This window comes from Manis pentadactyla, chromosome 6, assembly GCF_030020395.1.
Source record: "Manis pentadactyla isolate mManPen7 chromosome 6, mManPen7.hap1, whole genome shotgun sequence".
NCBI lineage: Eukaryota > Metazoa > Chordata > Mammalia > Pholidota > Manidae > Manis > Manis pentadactyla.
The window spans coordinates 36602720-36622732 of NC_080024.1; the positions used below are offsets into that span (position 1 = coordinate 36602720).

Sequence of the window (20013 nt, forward strand, 5' to 3'; positions counted from 1 at the left end):
CAACTTGGGCAAAGTAACCCACTGTGGTTTAGTTATTTTCTTTACAAATTCTTTTTAAATGACAAAGTCATTTTGCTTTCTGAATTTACACTATCAGTGTCTTTTTTGGAACATCTTAGCTATTTCTGTTTGATGAGTTCTCAACTAGTAAACATTTTGAAATCCTAATGTAAATTGATAAACATCACTCCCTTTGGTTACATAGTTTGTTAGACTTTTTTACAGTGGATAACTGCTTGAGGAGGCTACTGAATTTTTATTATTTAAAAAAATCTTTTTCTAAACCACTAGTAAAAAGATACACTGCTGAGTAATGCATAGTTGCCTCTTTTTTGCTTTCATTACTAGATTAAGTTATTAAAATAGCCAGTGTCATTTTGCAGCTAACCATGCAGTTTGGAAACACACAGAGAACACATTCACACGCACCCTAATGCCTTCCCTTAGGATGATCCTGTTGATGTTGTGTATTGCTTTCTGTGCTAAATACGTTTAGACCCTTAATACATTTTTTTTTTTTTTTTTTTGCTGGTGAGGTCAGAATAAAGGGAGCTGCTCTCCTTGCTCAGGGTCAGTGTCATTGAGCAAGATTCTTGTGGACTGACATTGTGGTTTTTCACATTCTTTATAACTAGACCCAGGATGTGTGTGTGCTCACCCAAAAGTGAAGGGACGCAGTCTTCCCAGAGGTGAGCTGTTTTTGTTGAATCAGTAGTGGTGGAAGCTGGGCAGGACCTTAGGAGATGATGTATTTCCTCCTCTGGGGAACCTGAGGCTCAGAGTCGCAGTGTGCCCCAGGTCTCCTGGTGAGCCAGAGGCAGAGCCGAGTCTGCCATGTGAATATTCTGGGTTTTTATGTCGAGTCACTTTAACAGTCATTCTCACCTCTGTGGTCTGTTACGGAAGGTAACAGCTGATGTTTCCCTGAGAGATAACTTGCTTCCTTACCCCAAAGAATAGGAGTGCCCTAAATCCAATGCATTTCTCCCATTGTCACCTCTTTAATGAGTCTAAATGATGAGAAGGTGCCTTTTGTGAAGAAGGTAGTTCTGCTCTTGCGTACTCCAGACTATAATGCAGGCATCTTTGTTCAGCCAGTGGTCTTCAGACAGCAACCCATAGGGGTCCCCAAAACTGACAGGCAGTGTACACAAAACCCTAGATGAGTGGCTACCAGGTGCAAATCCCTGTACATTTTACCATAAGGGAGTGCCTTGAGTGATTTAGAGAGAAATTACTAAAAGATTTTTATAAAGAAAGAATGAGTATAAGAGTGCTGTAAGCAGGGGAAGGGGCAAAGGACAGGAGGACTTTGGTGAAGATATTAGCATGTGGGAAGAGACTGGGACCCTCTGATCAGCAAGCCAATTCATTTGGAAGGAAAGTTGGTTTTCCCCCAGTGGCTGTATTCAGTTTAATAATCTCCAGCCGTGTCTGGTGCCCATGCCCTGGCTGGGAACAGTCGGGTGTGCCAGTCGCGTTGAGCGGTTTTACGTTCACCTGGGGGATCCAGGGCCTTAGGTTTGCCAATCTAAACACATTTGCCTTCTTGGAATTTTTTTTTTTTTTATCTACCTTAAGGGAACAACTTGAGAGGTCTGTGGGTTATAATTAGCATGTCCCACGTGCAGCTGAGTTTGTGTTTCTGGTTATAATAGAGGTTTATAGTTTTTGGCTACCTTGTCCTACAGGAACTCATAGGCCTTTTCAGACATTAGCTCATTAATTCCCCATAATAATCAGTGTGAGTAGGGATATCATGATCACAGGTTCCTCCTAAAGCCAGGACTGTCCATTCTCAATCTTCCAGAATTTTGCTGGTGAGGGGTGACCAGCTCCCGGTGGAGGTGGCTTTCAGACCCAGGCTTTGGTGGGTGGAAGGCATTCTCTGAAGTTGCCCTGCCCTTTGGCACTTGTTCCTGCCCTGTTTCTGCAGAGCTTCCTCTGGGAAGTGACGGTGGGGACAGTGAATTTTGGCTGCATTTCCTCAGAGTACTGAGCCCCATGGAATGTCTATGGCAAATGAAGCAACTCTGTAGGTTGTTTATCTGGACGCACCTGCCGGAAGGCAGTGTAATATGAGTAGGTGAGCTCTTCAGGCTCAGAAGAAACAGGCATTGGGAAGGGAGGGTGTTGGTACTTAGTGAGGCCTTTCATATGTGAAGACGTTTTGCTTCATTGGTCGGCCTGCATGATTAGTTGGTGGACTGGATGTTGTCATCCTGAGTTTTTAGATCAGAAATTCAAATTCCACAGATGAATTCATTTGGATTTGAGCCTGGTTCTGTGGTGTAAAGCCAGTGCAGCCCCATACTAGGGCAGATCAAATGGGCATTTTTAGTTGCGGCACACTCTTGCTCTAAAACTTCTGCACAAAGTTACCCTTTCCCAGCGTAGAAGGGAAGCTTCTGTTGGAAAAACTGTGCGTGTTTGTGTTTGTATGTGGGCAGGTTTTGTGAAGAGTTTGGTGGTTAAGAATTGGATTGAAGGGTATATGCAGTATAAGTGGAAAGTACTTGGACCTGTCAGCACGGCTTCCTCTTCGCCCTGGCTCTTCCAGAAACCGGGCATACACCACCTCCTGGGTCCTTTTCTCTCTCTGTTAAAATAAAGTTTTGCCTGGAATCCTAAGACATTTTGCTCACACATCAGAAGTGATAGTTTATGGCTTGTAATCTAAAACCTTCAATGTTGTCATAGCAGCCACTGTTATTTTTAACTAAAAAAAAAAAATCATAATTAGTCTAGATAATATATTCATCAGTTCCACAGTTGGAAAAACTTTCTTTTTTAACCAGCACTTTGCAAATTGTTAAGTTCTAGGTGTTATCTTTCAAATCCTTAGTAACTGGCCTGTGCGGGAGATTGAGGGTGGTCAGCTCCAGGTTGAAGGCTTTTGTTGATAAGCCAGCTTTTCCATACACAGACAGAAGCAGACCTTGACATTGACACTGGCTGGTTTGGCCCTCCTCTGCCTATGCAGAGATAACCAGAATGTTGAATTAACTGCCCCTGTCCTCTGCAAAGCTTATTAATAAGCTGGCTTCATGGCCTATTGGTGCCCATATGCTTGTAGCTGTTTGTTTGCACTCCCTGTTCAAATCTGTTCCATTTTAGCATTACTTGATACTTTAATATCCTTTGTATTTTCCTGAGTTTGAGCACAAGACAATTTACTATTTGGAAATTGCCCAGTAGGTGAACCTATTCCTTCCCTAATCCAAGGGTCTACCAAAAGCCATCCTTCCAGCAATCCATTGAATATTTTTAACAAGAAGCTCTGGAGAAAGGGGGAAAACCTCAGTATCTAGTGGCTTTAACAGGGTAATAAAGGATTGGGAAGTCAGGTAACTATGTTTTGTGGAGTAAATGTCATGAATTGACCCACCTTACATGAATTTTTTTGATAGTAATGGAAATCAGCATCATCTGAGTTTTTCACAAACATGTCTGTGAAACACATTTTTTCTCATATTTTGGGGAGCCCTACAAAACACCCGTATGGTTCTGTGTGGCCCACCAACCCCCTTCTCCTTGAGAACCATAAAGCTTGAGTGAATTGTCCTAAAGAATGCAGTTTTTGTGCCATTTGCTGCTCAGGTTGGTAAAGACTGAGAATTGTGTTGCCCGTGGTTTCAAACCTGAGTCTTTCATGATCTTTCCCAATTCCTGGTGCATTAGCTGAGGCTCTCTGATTATCCTTTGCCAGTTGTTGCTTGGATGGCAAGGACAGAGATGCTGGAAACAGTTTTGGAGGGAAGAATGGGCTGTGTCTCTCTAATGTGCTTTCATTTATTTGCTGTCCACTCCGGAGTCCTGTATACCAGGCACTCTGCCGGACAGTGGGGCCTTAGCACATGGAGAACTCAAGTCTTGTCTAGCGAGGAGGGGACGGAAAGCCATGAGTTGCCCTGGAGGCGTATTGGCTTGCTCAGAGCCCACTGGCATTGAGGAGGGGCTCCTCGCACTGGTGTAAGTCGGGGGATTTCTTTAAGACAAGAAACTCAGCTGAACCTCTTCAGGGCCTATGACTAGAACCACTCTCAGGATCTAGAACAGCTTTTCTGTGTCACCATCACTGCTGCTTCTCCCTGCACTTGGTTTCATTCCTCTGCTCAGGAACCTTGCAAGGTCTCTTCTCAGTGGTACACCTTGTCCCCTGGATCTACACAAACTTCTTTGCGGCCACCTGACTGTAGCCTCTGTGTCCTAATTCCAGACCTTTGGAAGCTGGCATTGTTTGGGCTGGTATATAAGTCAGTTAGCTATGACCTGGTCGAAGGAGCTGTTAGAGGTCTTGTGTGTGTGCGGCCTCAGGGACCGAAGAGACCGAGGAAGAAGGCTAGAGTCAGGTTTGGCATCTTGATCTCTGATAAGGATTTTTTTGTTTATGTATACTGTAAGGATACAGTATACATAACATAAAATTAACCATTTTTACCATTTTAAGTGTACAGTTCAGTGGCATTAAGCACACTCACATTGTGTGTAGCCATCACCACCACCCATCTCCAGAACTTTTTTACTTTCCCAAACTGAAACTCTGTCCCCATTAAGCGACAACTCCCTGTTCTCTTCCCTTAGCCCCTGGTAACACCATTGTACTTCCTGTCTATGAATCTGACTCCTAGTATCTCATATAAGGCTGGGTGGGGCTCATACAGTGTTTGTCCTCTGGTGACTGGCTTATTTCTGTGTGCATAGTGTCTTCAGGGTTCATCCATATTGCAGCACGTGTCTGAATTTCTGAATTTCCTTCCTTTTTAAGACTGAGTAAAATCCCATTGTCTGCGCGTACCTTGGTTGGTTGGTTATCCATTCACCTGTTGATGGACACTTGGGTTGCCTCCACCTTCTGATTATTGTGAATAATGCTGCTGTGAACATGTGTGCACAGTTATCTATTTGCATCCCTGCTTTTATACCCAGAAATGGAATCATTGGATCATATGGCAATTGTGTGTTTCATTTTTTGAGGATCTGCTAAGGAATATTGGCTTAAAGATGCTGGAGAGTGATTGAAGGATTTAAAGCAGGGCTTAGCTGATCAGGTTGTGATTCAGACATGAGACTTGGGGAGTGTGGGCCATGGATGGGGGCAAGTGGGGTGGGCAGAGGCGGTGGTGGCCAGTGGAGGAGAGAGACCACTCAGCAGGCTGTCGGCTTTCAGGTGAGAAAGGGTGAGGCTGAGGTAGCAGGACACTGTGGAAAGAGAGAGGGGATGGTGTGGAAGCCGGAGTGATGGAGGGGATAGAATCAAGAGACAAGTGGGCTGTGGGGGGAGGTAGTCAGAGACAGGGAGAGCGGCCAAGGGTGAGAAAGTGGGTCAGTTGTGATTTCTTGGAATCTAGGGGGGTAAGAGGGTTTTGTCTTTGTTTTGGGGGTGTTTGGGTGTGGGACGGTAGAAAGTAGAGGTTTTGGACATGTATAGAGGTGTTAGCCACAGCCAAGTCATAGAGGTGGTGGGTGGGCCAACTGTTGAGGGTCTGGGTGCTGGTTTGGGAGTGGGAAGAAGGTGAAGAGTAAAGGGGTGGACGGCCATGCAGTTTGGCCGAACCTACCAGTGGGGGGCTACTCCTGGTGTAGCCATGTGATTTCACAGCTCCTGTGGATCTGTTTCCCATTCCTACATTGAGGCAGAAATACATATATATGTTTATATTATAAAACCGGAAATGAAGGCCAATCATTGGTTATAAAAATCAGATTCCATAAGGGTTCTAATGAATTCAAAAGGATTTAGACTACAGCATAAGGGTGTTGAATTTGGCTTATATTCTTTTTGCTCATCTGCATTTTCTGATTTTTTCCCTACAGAGAACATGTACTGCTTTTAATTATTAAAACGGTTCCTTGGAATTTCACAAGTGGCCTATTTCATTTTTGACTCTTGGTGGACTATGAACTCCTGAGGGTGGCATGGGTAGGGGAAGTACTGGGATGATTCACAGTGCGTTCCCAGCACTTAACACAAAGCCAGGGACCAATAGGACTCAATACTGTAAGTGGTGGTTAAACTGAACTGAATAGAGAGTCAATCTAACTGCTCTTAGAGATGAGATTCCATGCTATTTCAAAAGATCTAGGAAGGAAATTCTGGTTTTTCTGTCACTTAACTAATTATTTTAGGTACAGAGCCATGTCCTGTAGAATTAGCCCCTCTGTTGCCTTTGTTTTGCCATCAGGATTTGCTGAAATTATCTTGTTCATGAAATCTTGCCCCATTGGCCCAGTTTTCTTAACTAAAATGGGTTTCTCATGTTCTAAAGAGCATTAGTGATCTCTTTGGGAGCCAAATGGCTCAGTTCTGTTTCCCGTCCTTTGCTGGTGATACATTTTTAGGGGAATGGGTCAGAGTGGCTTGAAGCTGCAGCTGTGTTTTGCTTCTGGTCGGCGTGGCCACCGTGAGCACTTGCATTAATGAGAGGCTCAGCTGGCAGTCGTACACTTGCGTTCTCGTCTTCCCTTTATGTTTCTCTGACTGCCTACCCTGTGCAAGCGTGCCTTTGCGGAAATAAAGACGAATAAGGTGTGACTTTTGACACCACAGAGATTCTCCAGGAAAGGGGCTCTCTTGCATACATGACCACCACAGGAGGAGGTCAGAGAGCGGAACTGGAGTCAGATAAGAATGATTGTTACCCTGAGAAGACTCCCCGAAGGGGCTGCCACTGGCTGTGCTGCTGACTGACGGCATTGTGATTGATGTGTTTCAGACATCCTCATTGACAGTAGCTGAAGCAAGAGATTCCTGCTTTCATGAAGTTTTCCTGCAAATGGTTTTACAGCTTCGCTTTAAGGGTTCCTTCAAATAAAAAGTTACGTTAAAGATTTAATCTTTAATCATTGCAACTTCAGCTCTGATTTGTGATTATTCTTTCAAATTCTACAGTAAAACTGTTTCAACTTCAAAATACACATTTGTTTCACCTGTGGTACTCCCAGAACTTTGAATAACATGAGAGACTACCAGATGCTTTACTTGAGGGTATCTTGCATCTCTTCTTAGTTATTATTAAATTAATGTGGGATTGTTAATTTGGAATAGCTTCTCAGCATTGCCATTTTGATAATCGAATTAATAAAATGACCATGCGCTTCACGCAGATTTGCCATCTGGTCCGGCTCTCTGTGTGTGAGGCTACTGGCTTGTAGGATGTTGGTCTTGACATTCCCAAGCACAGATGACATTACCATGGTAGGGGGCTTGTAATTTAAGGTTGGCAACTGGGGTGGACTACTGATATTTAAATGTTAGGTTACTGATGGCCATTTTAAGATGTTGTATAGGATGTTTATGCTGCATTTTCTTTTGGGTTTCGAACAGTTTTTGAAATGATGTTTTCAATATTTAAAAAGGTGTTTTTACTTTGCAAAGGTTCAGTAAATGACTTGGTATGCATTGAAATAATGGTAGCAATTTTGAAAGTTTTTGAGATGAGAGTGGGTGGGGAAAAGAATGGTTGTGATCATGTATTTTGTTTTTCTTGGGTGGACAAACAGGCGGAAGGAGCTGGGGCACCCATGGAGTCACCTGGCATCATTTGGTGGGCTGGTGGCTGGGCTAAATCAGAACTACCCTGTGTTTCCTCTCAAGGCTCCCCTAGTGATTGTATTTTGCAGATTGCTTTCATCAAGTTTGAGAGAAAAAGGTTAAGTTTTGCATAGGAATGGAGACCTAACAGTGGCATACTTCTGTATGCTGGGCACTGAACTCACTTTTGGTGTCAGTGTAGGGATCTTGGTTGCTTGCAGTGCAGGAAGGATATAGAGACTCGGAATTGCAGAGAGGTTGGAAGAGCAGGAAGGCTAGGCAGACTTGGAAGAGCGGCAGGAACCAAGAAAAGGCCGGAGGGATCCGTGGCAGAAGCCGTGGTGCAGAAACACCTGTGTGCATGCCCCTGACACTCAGCAATGAGCATAACCTCCAGCCGCCATCACCGGCTTTCATCATCTCCCAGATGGAAAGTCCTAGGAGGATGTGATTAGCTATGCTGAAGCCATGTTCCTCAGGGTAGAGAGAAAGCAAATCTGTCTTCTTTGAATTCTGTTATGGGAGTTGGGCATTACCTCTCATTAGATTCCTTGTTATCACAAGGTAACTGGGGACTCCTTAAAAGGGACATTAGGTGCAAATAGGGATTGGACTGTATACTGTATATGGGGTAGTATCCCTGGTTAAAAAAAAAGAAAAAGACAAATGTCCACTACAGCTCTAGCCTTTGGCTGCCGGCATTCACATACACCTTATTACCCTATTTGTACTTAAGAAAATAAAATGCTTCAGCCAACATAATACAACTCTTCCCTGTGTAGCTGAAAACCTAGCTACCCCCTTCAGAGGGTTCTGCTCCTTGAGAATATCTCCTTTGTCCGTTGTCTTCATCGCTACATTTAAGATGAGCACTGAGGAAGATGGCTTTGTCAGGGGCTGCCACGCTTTAGCAGTTCTTTTTTCTTCTTGTAAGTGGGAGGTCTTGGGTCTCATTGTCTTAAGGAACAAGCAATTGTAAATCACTGTTGGTTAGACTTCTTTGATAGTATAGCTCCCTTAAAAATGTTGTAGATTTTTCAGGTTTATTTGCTTACATGGACTAGCAACCTAAACCAGAGATACAGCCAACTCTCAAGGTTTTGAACCTTGAACTTGGCCTGAGGACTTGTGTCTTGACAATCGGGCCTGGACTTGGTACTCTGCTGAGTGCCTTAGCTCCTGGTTAATAGAAGCTGCCAGGGAAATAGGAAGTACAAGAAGCAGTAGTGTTGGTACCTACCTCTCCTGGGCTGCATCTGCATGGTGGGAGTACCAGCCTTTTCTCAGGCCATACAGGAGAAGCAGTTGGCACTTGAAATAGGTCACGTCTCTTCTGCGTCTCCCAGCTCCAGGCAGAGTGACTCCTTTGAGCAGCCCGTAGGTTCCCTCTGGCTTTCAGACAGGCCAGTGTCATAGCACTTCTGTCTTTCAGGTAGATCCTTAAGAAGTAGCCAACATACACTGCAGCATCTGACTTTTTCTTGAATTCTCTAAAGTTTCAGGGATAAGGTACAAGTCTTAAGGTACAATAGGTTGTGACTTAATCAGCTGTTCACTGTTATATATCAGAGGTAATCCTCTTGCCAGTCCAAGATAATAGGTCTTCATACCCTGCCCCCTGTGGCCTTGGCTCAGCCAGTCCATGCCCTTTAGGGTGTTACTTACAACATTCTACTTCTTTGTACCAACTTCTTTTATTAGGTGAGATGCTTTCTGTTGCAAATAATAGAAAATCCAACTCAAACAACTTAAACAATAAGAAGAATTAACTGGCCTCTGTGACTGAAAACTTGAGAGCTGTGGGTGGGCTTCAGGTGCAATTCGATCTAGAAATTTGTGATACCATCAGGACTCCAGCACAGATTCTTGGCTTTTTTCTTGTCCTGCCCTCCATGTGTTGTCTCCCTCTTCACACAAGCCCTCTCATGAAAGCATGAGGTTCCAAGTATCTTCATAGCTGCAGAGGTTCCAAGTATCATGAAGGTAAATCGTGCAATCCAGAGGTAGGTAGAACCTTTGTCCTAATATTCCAAGCCAAAGCCTCAGGCTCATTTATCTGATTGGACCTGAATCAGTTATGTTGGCTGAAAGATGGAAATGTGTTGATTGCCCTAGTCTGGCTTATGGGCTACAGTCTTGTTAACATGGGATAAAATGGCTTTCCTACAACAGCATGGATTCCCATGGGAGTCTTGGGAAGGGTGAAGGTACACATCTGGGTGTCAAACAACAAGTATCCTCCGTGCTATACATACATTTTTTTCTTCCATGTGAATTCTTCTGAGAATTTATGGAAATGTTGAGGTAAGTAGCAAAGTGATTCTGAAATCTGTTCCAGTGGTAAGTAAGCATTGCTTTTAGAGACAAAAACAAATCAGTTTCTTATGATGGAGCGAATAAGCCAACTAATTTCTTGGAGATGCCAAGGTGATGCAAACCAAGGCTGGCAATAGTCCCAATAAGGGAAACCAGTCCGTCTGTAGGAGAACAGGCACGTACCTCTATGCCATTTTCTTAGTGCCCCATTTTTACCATGAGACTAGGGAGGGTGGTCACTATTAACCCCCCGCAGAGGACCTGGACGCTAAAAGAGACAAAACAACAAAGTGAAACAAAACTACTTGTGTGACTAATGCATGTCACTATCACCTTTTCAGTTGGTTTAACTTTATTGTGTTTTGGTTTTGCCAAAGTTTTGTTTTCAGAGGTTTTCACTTTTACAAATTGCCTGTAGCTCAGCATTTGTTTTGCCTTTCGCCCCGCTTTGGATTATAAAGTTGGGATGGAAGTGTAAAATTTAGAACCCATACAAACTTGCTTGAGACTTGTATTTGAAAAGATAGTGAAGCGGGTTTAATTACAGAGAAAGATTGGCTGCTTAATTATCGTTACCTGCAGTGAAGCTGTTGTCTTTCTGCAGTGGTTTCCATAAATAGACTTTACATACAGGAATCCACCCCAGGGCAAAGAGTTCCCATTCAGCCTCTTTGCTTTATTTTAATTGCTGGTTTAAGGTGGTTATTTTTGAAGCCCTTCTCAGGTTGACTTCCCCCTTAATCCCTAAACCTTTTTCCCATCTGCCAAATTACATGTAATGCATCGCGGCTAGAGTGCTTTTGGCATTTCATGACTCTGAGAACTTGAAATTTGATTTAAATGTTAATTTATTGCGACAAAGGCTGGGCGCTCCTGTTCCAATTGCTGTGCAACTCTTTCTATGGTCCTGGCATGGGACCAGCTGTCTCCCTGGCTTCTGCTGCCTCTCCAGAGAATGGCAGGTGCCCCCCACCCCCACCCATTTGTTTTTAAACCGAGTCTGGCCTAGTTCAAAGAGCAGGAAAGCATTCTTAGTGTCACTCTTGTTGTGTTTCAGTGGTACCTGGGGCTATTTATTCCAGGTGTAGTTGGCATGAAATTGAAAAAACATTTTTTTAACAAAAAAGTTAACACTCTTTTTCTTCTTTTGATTTTGAAATACTTCTATATCGGGTTGTTTTTGTGGGAGAACTTCCTTCTCTGCTTTTTGGTCTCTCTTTTTTGGCTTTTCTGTGCACACTTTAAAAAGTTTTTTTTAAAAATAGGGTCTGAAGTAAAAGATGTGTTTGTGGATTCATATACATCATTAGTAATTAATCATAAAGAATTACTGAACTTCCACCTCTTCCAGTTCTTTTTAAAATAGCCCAACTAAATGTACTCTCTGTTGCCTGTACGAGACCTATGGGGTATTCTAGACTAGAATAGGAAGATGTTTATTTAAATTGCTAAGACTTAAGCACATAGACCAATCCTTATAAATTATAATATGCTGGGGTGATTCCTTGATGAAAAGAACGAAAAGTACTTTACCCTCAGTGGTAGGCACATGAGTGTCTGTGAGTATTTATTAGTATCCTGAAGTATTTATTATTTGGTATTACTATACTGAAGTTACACAAAATTGACTTCTACATTGGAAGCATTTAGGGGGAATGTCCTAGATAACTTACATCCTGGTAATATTAGAAAAAGTAACATAAAACACACACACACACACCTCACATGTTCTGATGATATATTTGAAAGAATTTTAGTAGTCGACAGCAATCATATTTGAAGCCTTGGGATCAGATCCTGCTGCTGGGTGGCACCCTGCACCTTCACAGTGGGGACATAGTGCTGCCCTCATAGTGTGCCTCAGTTCCGCTGTGTGGACTTTCACACTGAGCTGAAGGAAATCGGTAGTATTTCTGCTCTATTCACTGCATGCTTATTTGATTTTGCTTTTACTGTGGGATGTCATTGGAATGAAAACTAAGAACATTGAGGTCACTGTTGGCAGGTTATATTATATAGGCAACCTCTCATTTATAAGTGGGTTGTGGTCTTTTCTTTATAAGTCCTTGTTGATGCCCAGAATGAAATTTCCCCCCATAGGTACAGTGTTACAAGTGGTGATTGAATTTTTTTTAACACAAAATGTAACAGTCCTAAACAACCATAAGCAAAATTTCTTAATCTCTCTGGCTTCGTTATCTTAAAAAGAGGAATAGTGATAACAATACCTACCTTATAAATTGATTGTGAGGATTAAATTAATGCGTGTAAAGTTCTTGGTATGGTATGTGCTATGTGGCAAGTACTCAGTAAGTGTTAGCATTGTTTTTTAAACATTATTTCCTGGGAAAGTGCATTCTGAATTTCATCATGGGGTGCTGGGGCACATCATCTTGGGGGAAGCAGGCTCATATAGGTTCACGTCAGACATTGTTCTGCAAAGGCTGATGGAAAGGGGTGTGTTGGGTTCTCTTGCTAGAGTTATGCAACTTCTGGCTCAGGATAGGGAATCTAAAGAAGCCAAGTGAGTCCCTCCTACTGTATAGATGGACTTTGCCTGGGGCAGTGGACTGGGAGGGAGGTCTGTTCATGGCAGTAGGGTGGCAAGTGGGCCTTATAGGGCTGCAGCTATTTCAGATGCTGCTGCCTTAGGCTGTGGGGAGGGGAGGCTGTGACGTTTGTGAGGCAGGCGAGGGTCATTTGGAACTGCCAGTGTTTCATTTCTCCAGTGGGGCCAACAACCCACCTGAAATAATTTTGCTCACTTAAATTGTCCCTTTCCCCTCTTCTCTACAGCAGGAGACTATGGCCAAAATGGAGGTGAAAACCTCACTTCTGGACAACATGATCAGAGTTGGAGATATGGTTCTTCTAGAGCCTCTCAGCGAGGAGACCTTCATCAACAACCTCAAGAGGCGTTTTGACTATAATGAAATATATGTGAGTATCCATCTGTGAGTATTGAGCAGAGGTGGGCAGAGGGGGTTTAGACTTTGTGTTTTCTGGCAGAGAGCTGGCTTCTCCTCTCTCTTTTTTCTGTTTGTTTGTTAGAGTCCAGAGGTATCTGTTTATACCCTCAGAAAGAGTTTTGTGTTTACTCATTTGGCACATAGGTAATATCGATTAGAGACAAGTGAGTCTGCTTTCACGTGCTTACTGTGTCCAGCGTACTGTACTGGATGCTGGGGACCACGCTAAGGCGAGTAGAGCTCTTACTGCCTCCCCTCCCAGGAGCACGTGTTCAGGAGGAGTTTTGAAATCCTCAGGCATCTTCTTGGATGTCTTCATAAGATTAGCAGTCTAACCTTTGACAAGCTACTCATCAAATACAAGGCAATGGATTGTCAAAAAAGACAGGAACCTTCTTGACATTTGTAGTTAATAGAGATAGGACCAGATTACTAGGTATTTAGTCTTTGGTCCCTGAGGATTTGGGAGTAGTCATGTCCTGCTATACAAAAGTATAATGTGGCATACAAAAATGCAAATAGGTAAATGTGTGTAATAATAGGAATTTATGTTGTAAAATTTCTTTATAAAAGATTTCATAGTGTTACTTTAACAAGTTTCTTAAATATATTTAAAACATGAGTAAAAAAGTGCATTAATATGCAGCTGTTCAGGAATTTGCATAAAGCACAGAAATTTGCATCTGTTCAGGTAGAGATGTGTTGTTAACTAATCCAAGAAAATGGGGCATTGTTTCGCTATGCCAGCAGCTGAGAAGGAAACAGGGTGAATTGGATGGGAAGTAGTTGTATTAGATTCTGCCTCACTTCTGAGTTCTTTCCTCCCCTTTTTATAGTGTATCTGTGTCTGGAGATGTGTTGGACTATTGGGACATGATTCATATTTTCTTATCTGTCAACGTGGGAACAATGGGAGGAAATATAAATAAATAAAAGGAGAGATATTTCACCTGATACAGTAGGGACTATTGCAACTTCTGTGGAACGAATATATTTTAAAAAATGAATATGCAAAGCTCCATTATTTTATATACATATAGCTTTCCTTTCCAGATAGCCAGTCATGTTGCAAGGATAACTGTGGGTAATTAATTTCTCAGTGAAGTTGTAGTTATCATCCGGGAGTTGAACTTTTTGTCTTTCTTGATGTGTATTGTTGGAGGCAGGGGGAGGTTGACAGTAACATGAGAGGTGTGGATAATGCTTTTGGAATATTAATTGAAAGCTGGATTCTAAACTGAGGAGATGTAGTTATGTAAAATGCTGATTCAAAAGGAAAAGGTACAAAACGCTGCTGCAGAGCAGGAAAGAGGTATTGTTTGGTTTGGCAGTGAGGCCTGGTGTCACCTTTCCTCAGAGTGCGGCTGTTCGGCTTTCAGGTGGGAAAACCTCACGGTTCTGCAGCTTTAATTGAAAGTGTGGTCTGATAACAAATAAAAGACAGACTTTAAACATTGGTCTCTGAGATGGAGATAGGAGGAATCAATTCTGTCGGAATGAACGCTGCTGATCATTTTTCTTTTTGGCTCTAAGAAGCGCAATTCCCTTTCAGGTGAATTGAAAATAGGATGGAGAGTAGAACATTTCATGCATTCAAATACTTGATTTGTTGTACCCACTATAAAGAAAACAATCCCCTTTTTCCAAATGCCAAGTGTTATCATTCATGAGCCTTCAGCATACGAAATGTCTGGGTTTCAGCCCTACATAATATTCTAACTATTTTAGGACTGCCTCTTCTGGTATAAAATAAAAGCAGAAAATTGCTTTCTGCTTCCAGATATTCACATTAGTTAATGTTTTCTGTGGTACTTTAAGACTACATATCATACTGCAAGTTGGGAATTCTTTAAGCAAAAAAAAAAAGTAGTGTGTGTCGTATGATCCTATTTTTTTAATGGGGTACGTATGGATGTGTACATATGTTTATATATTGCATGTGCATAGAGAAAGGCATGCTAACTTTGGGGACCCCTGGGGTGCTTTGGGTTGTGGGGAAGGAAAAAGGTTACTCTTTTAGACCTTGATATGGTAGGACTTGGTAAGTCCAGCATGTATTGTTTTTGAAATAAAAAAAAATACTTTATAATAAATTTGATTACCACACTGCTGCAGCCCCACACATCATGTATGCCACCACCTTTGGGAAACTGGTGTGTGGCTCTTACTCTGATTATATTCCTGCTTTGCTTTTGTTCCTGGGTTGCTACAAGATTGGTTAGCCTGATGTCAAAGGTCAAGGTAATATGACACGAAATATTTGCTGTCTTGTATTTCACTTTGTTTTTTAATTCTTTCCCAGAAAGTGAAGATGTATTTTAAAAAAAAACTCTTCTGTGGTCTCATAGCTTTGTTTTATACTATAGAAGTGGGTGATGGTCTACAGTGATCTATCATGTAACTGAATTGAACAGGCATTTGTATCTTCAGAAGCCACAGTTGATACGGTAGCCAGCAAATAGAAGGATCCAGAGTTTGGAACTCTAGCATTACCCACAGCCTTAGTGGTAGCCTCTGGTGTGAACCAGCTCTGGTCAGGGGACCCTGTTCTGCCATCTATCCACCTTTCTCCCTCCATCCCTCTTAGAGATAAGAAATAGTCACTGCCTTTACAGAGCTCTCATAAGGACTGCTCTACCTCTTGATATGAGTTATCAACTCCCTAAAGTATTCATAAAACCCTTAGTGGCCTCTGGACCTCCAACCAGCCAGATCTGGAAGTAGAATACCTTGTGACCTTGTCATACTAAACCTGAAGCTGTGGGTAGGCCACTTGAGTCACACATACTCCCCAAACCACTGAATGTGGCCAGGTGACCAGAGTGATCTGAATGGCTTAGGAAAATGATGACAAGCCCTAGGATTGGGGCAGGGTCAGCTTTTTCCTAAGTAGATGGCTGTGTGTAAGCAGGTGGCTACCCAACCAAATGTATCTATCAACATGTTAGGAAGAGGAAAAGGGGAGTGGATGCTGATGAGGCCACCTGCTGTAAGCCCCCACAGGTTTGGTAGGGAACCCTGAAATGACGTGGCATTGTTGGTATTGATGCTACCCTGGGGTACGCCCAATGGGAAGCATTTAACATTTGAGTTCTAGGCTTCAAGTAGGTCCAAATGCATGCTTCTCAGACTTTTCTACTGCAGAACTCCTAGTGGCAGAGAGCAGTAAATAGGTGGTTCAGGGACTCTGGGGACAGATTTGAAGTCCATCCACGTTAGGGAAATTGTGTTGAATTCTTTGATTCTGAAGTAACTCAAACTTTATTCCTTTTTATAATGCATATAGGTTTGTTTTAATCTAATATGCTGTGTTAGTTCTTTAAGAAGTTTTTTGAGTAAGGAAAATCCTTTGAGTAAGAATGTTTTTTGGTTTTTGATAGCTCAGTTGCATTTTATTGGTTTTATTTTGAGTGAGAAGTAGTTTTAGTGCTGACAAATGGATTTAGTTTGTTTTCTACATGAATTGTCAGGTTGGGAATCATCTAGATACAGAGATATGAATTTGCAGTTTTAGAATCTTAGGTTAAACTAATTAGAGTTGTAAGAATGACTGCTTTGAAAGGCTAGTAAAAATTATCTTAATTTTTAGAAGTTCATACTAGAAATAGGATTCTCATAAAGATGGGATCAGATAACTTTTATGAAACATAGTCAAGTGCATGTTCCAGGAAGAAATGTTCTTCACTTTGAGGTGGGTTCCTGCACTTGCTTAACAAACCCTGAGCTGGTTTGTACCCTGTTTGTAGCAGGGCAGAGTCTGTAAATCTGGGACAGTTTGTGGTAAGGGCTGTTCAGTGGCAGGTGGAGGAGGATCAGGTGAGAACAGATAGAGGGAATGTTGGCCTGATGGGGTAACATGCAGGGCCAGAGGCTTTGTTTGCTTTTTCCTCCCTTTTGGCAGAGTGCAGTTCAAGCTGGGACCAGCTGCAGGACGTGCCTTTGGGTTTAGCGGTCTCTCTGTGGGGTTGGCGGTGGGAAATGCTGGTCAGAACATTCCCCAGTGGCTCTTCTGTGTTCTTTCTGTCCTTTGTCAGACTTTCTTCCGGCCTCCCCACCCCCACCCCGGCCAGATGGAATGGGGCAGGATTTCATGTGGAACTTGTCATGCAGGAGACCCACCCAGACCTTCTGTTTTTAGGGTGTCTCGTTAGGACTGTGAGTCTCTTGAGGAACAGGAAAGCTGCAATTTGGGCAAGAACAAGGCCTAGGGCAAATTTGGAAACTAAAGAACCAAAGTGTCTGTTCTCTGACGAGCAGTATTTTTGGTACTGACAAGTAGATTTAGTTTGTTTTTTTATCTGAATTGTCAGGAGGAGGATCATCCAGATATATAGAGGGCTGAATTGGTCTGATTTTAGTATTTTAAGTTAAACTAATTGTAGATATAAGAATGTCTGCTTTGCAAGTATAGTAAAAACTATCTTAATTTTTAGAAGTTAGTACTAGAAATAGGATTCCCATGAGGATAAGATCACAAGCTTTTGTGAAAGATACACAAATATAAGTACAATATACTTGGTTTGAAATACTGTACAGTAAATGAAAATAAAACTAGTTACCATTTATATACTTATTTGAAAATAAATGAAAAACACTTCATTTATACACATGAAAACTCCAAGGGTACAACATATATTCCTGGAAATTTGGTATAAATGGTGTCTTAGTTTTATCTTGCTATATAACAATTACCCCAAACTTAGCAACTTAAAATGTATTATCTCACTATTCCTGTGGGTCATAGGAGTGAGAGTAGTAGTTAATAAGGTAGTGGTGGGTAATCTTCCAGATTATATTATTTTGATTAAAAATTTTTTTTAATTTTGTTCTGGAGTTGTAAGTAGGAAAGGTTCTTCCTCATGTAGATGGATGGGCCATGAGTGGTTCACCCTGAGCAGGCAGCCTACTTGCGTCATTGAAAAGGTAGGTTGTTAAGACGAGATATGGAAAACAAAGTGTGTATGTTAGCATAGCCTCAGTGTTTGGAGTGGAGACACAGCATTAGAAGAGACTAGATAAAGCTGGTGAAAAACAGCAGATCACATGGCTAAAAAAGAAATGTTGAGTCTAATTTCTGAACATAGTCTCTCTCTAGGACAGTTTTACAATACTTTTTAAAGCAATAATTTTTGGTAATAGTTTCAACCTGTCCAAGGTCTCTTCAAACCTTTGGTGACTGGAAAATTTCTTCCTCTTAGAACTTAATACTTAAAGTATTTTTAAATTAAGGTATATGTATATTCTTTACCCATAATGCTATTGCACGCTTAATTGGACTGCAGTGTAGTGTGAACTTTTATATGTACTGGGAAACCAAAACATTTATTTGGTGTATTTTATTGTGATACTCCCTTTATTGTGGTGGTCTGGAACTGAACCTGCAGTATCTCCGAGGTCTGCCTGTAAATGAAATGCTTATCAGTATCCCTGCCAAGTGTTGTTTTAGCATTCAGCAGTGCGGTGACACAAGCTAGTGCGACATGGAACAAGTGTGTTAGGTTCTAAAGTTATCGGCACTTACTAGTCAAAGAAAAGCGATAGTAACCATTAGGATGATGTTTCCCCCCTCTAGAAGGTAGGAGAAGATCTTGGGAGGAGATTGTTTTTCATCATGTTCACTGGATAGTGGGTGATTGACAGGTGCGCATGGTCCCTCATCTTTATGAGCACAAAGTAGAAGAGGAGGAGGAATTAATCCAGCACAAGGGACCTGTGGCCAATTTATGTGGCCAATTCAACCCTCCCCTCTACACATGCATCTGCTTCTGCTGTTAGGTCTATAGCACAGGTAAATACTAATGGTAATCCTGATTTCTAAAGAGAGGCTTTTCTGTTCATCAAATTCTGTTTGGGTGGGGGTGGAGGGTGAGGTACAATATGGCATAATGGGAAAGGGGCAAGCCTTTCGCAGTCAGAGCTCAGGTTGAATGCTGGCCACTCAGAACCACTGTGACCACTGTAAATACTTGAGGGTTAGTTTTCTTTATGAGGTACATGTCATGATGCTTATCTTATTGAGATGTGCTGGAGATTAAAGGGCATCTTAGCCCAGTACTTGGCACATAGTAGGAGTGGAGTATGAAAAACTTGGAAATCCAGGATGATGTTTCTTTAAGGTTTTAGACATTGAGATTTTCTAATTAGAAACTTTCTCTTTCTCTACTTCCCTGACTGTTTCTCTCCTCTTCCTCTCTCCATTCCTTTTTCCCTACCCCCCTGCTTCTTTGGTATTCATTGTACAAATTTCATTTTTGTTACAGTACTGCTTTCAGTTAGCCATATAAACCTGTTTTCAAGACTTGTGGCCAGCAGTATACCTGTAACAGAGGACTGCTCTGTACCTTGGTTAAGAGAATTGTCTTAGGTCTGGAGAGTGGTACATATTTGGAAAATACCTGTCTCATGGAGTTGATCTCAAAGCTATGGTAGGACTGTGTTATTCTGCTCTAAAATAGAGGGTGCTGAGGTGGTATTTTTAGCCTGCATTTCATTGTGGCATAGAACTCGGATAGTTCATCATTCATAATCTGAAATGACTGGTAGCACCAGGAACAAAGGTGGTAGTTTAGGCATGTTTCAGACTAGTCTTCACAGTGACCGTGCCTGACAGGCCTACATCCCTCCTTTGGCAGCTGTGATGTACACGACCTCCTGGCCTGTGAATGGTCTCATCTAGGCCAGCGGTTTATGGCACAGCAGAGTTAAAAAAGATGAGCAGGACTTGATTCTTTCTTAGAACTTTGAATTGATGCTGTAAAAATAAAATATCAATGAAGTGCATAGTCATGATGTTGTGAGGCCATGATGGGCCTCATGCAAGCAGAAACTATGAATAAAGCCTTTGAAGTCGACAAGCTGTGGAGTAGAAATTGAGAAAACCAGTTCATAGGAGGCTCAGAAGACACAGAGCCTTGAGCAGGTGATGAGCACAGATGTTGGAGCCCGAAAGGAAGTCTCTCCAGGCTTGGGTTGCCTTGGGCCGTCGTGCTGCCTCGCACCCATCCTCACTCTTGGGCTCAGCTTTTCTTGTAGCTCGGTGACTGGGTGCCCAGGTGTTGCAGGGTGTGTTCATTATTACAGTAAAACTTTCAGTACCTGATGTACGTTGAGAGCATGTCTGTGCTGAGCAGCTGAAAGAGCCTGAGCACATCACACTTTCCCATTCCTGCGTCGCTGACGTTGGCACAGAGCTTT

At 42.2% G+C, this 20013-nt stretch overlaps 1 protein-coding gene across 6 annotated transcripts in view; it reads left to right on the plus strand.

The window, feature by feature from the left end:
• Positions 1-20013, plus strand: part of MYO1B (myosin IB) — a 165060-nt gene that overhangs the window by 16819 nt on the left and 128228 nt on the right. For 4 of the 6 annotated variants that reach the window (XM_036927985.2, XM_036927991.2, XM_036927992.2 and 1 more), the window contains exon 2: positions 12647-12790. In XM_036927985.2, the coding sequence (XP_036783880.2) occupies positions 12656-12790 (135 nt within the window). In that variant the 5' untranslated portion in view covers positions 12647-12655. Of the gene's footprint in view, positions 1-1953; positions 2087-12646; positions 12791-20013 lie in introns of those variants that run through there. The other 2 variants (XM_036927987.2, XM_036927988.2) reach the window with 2 other exon arrangements.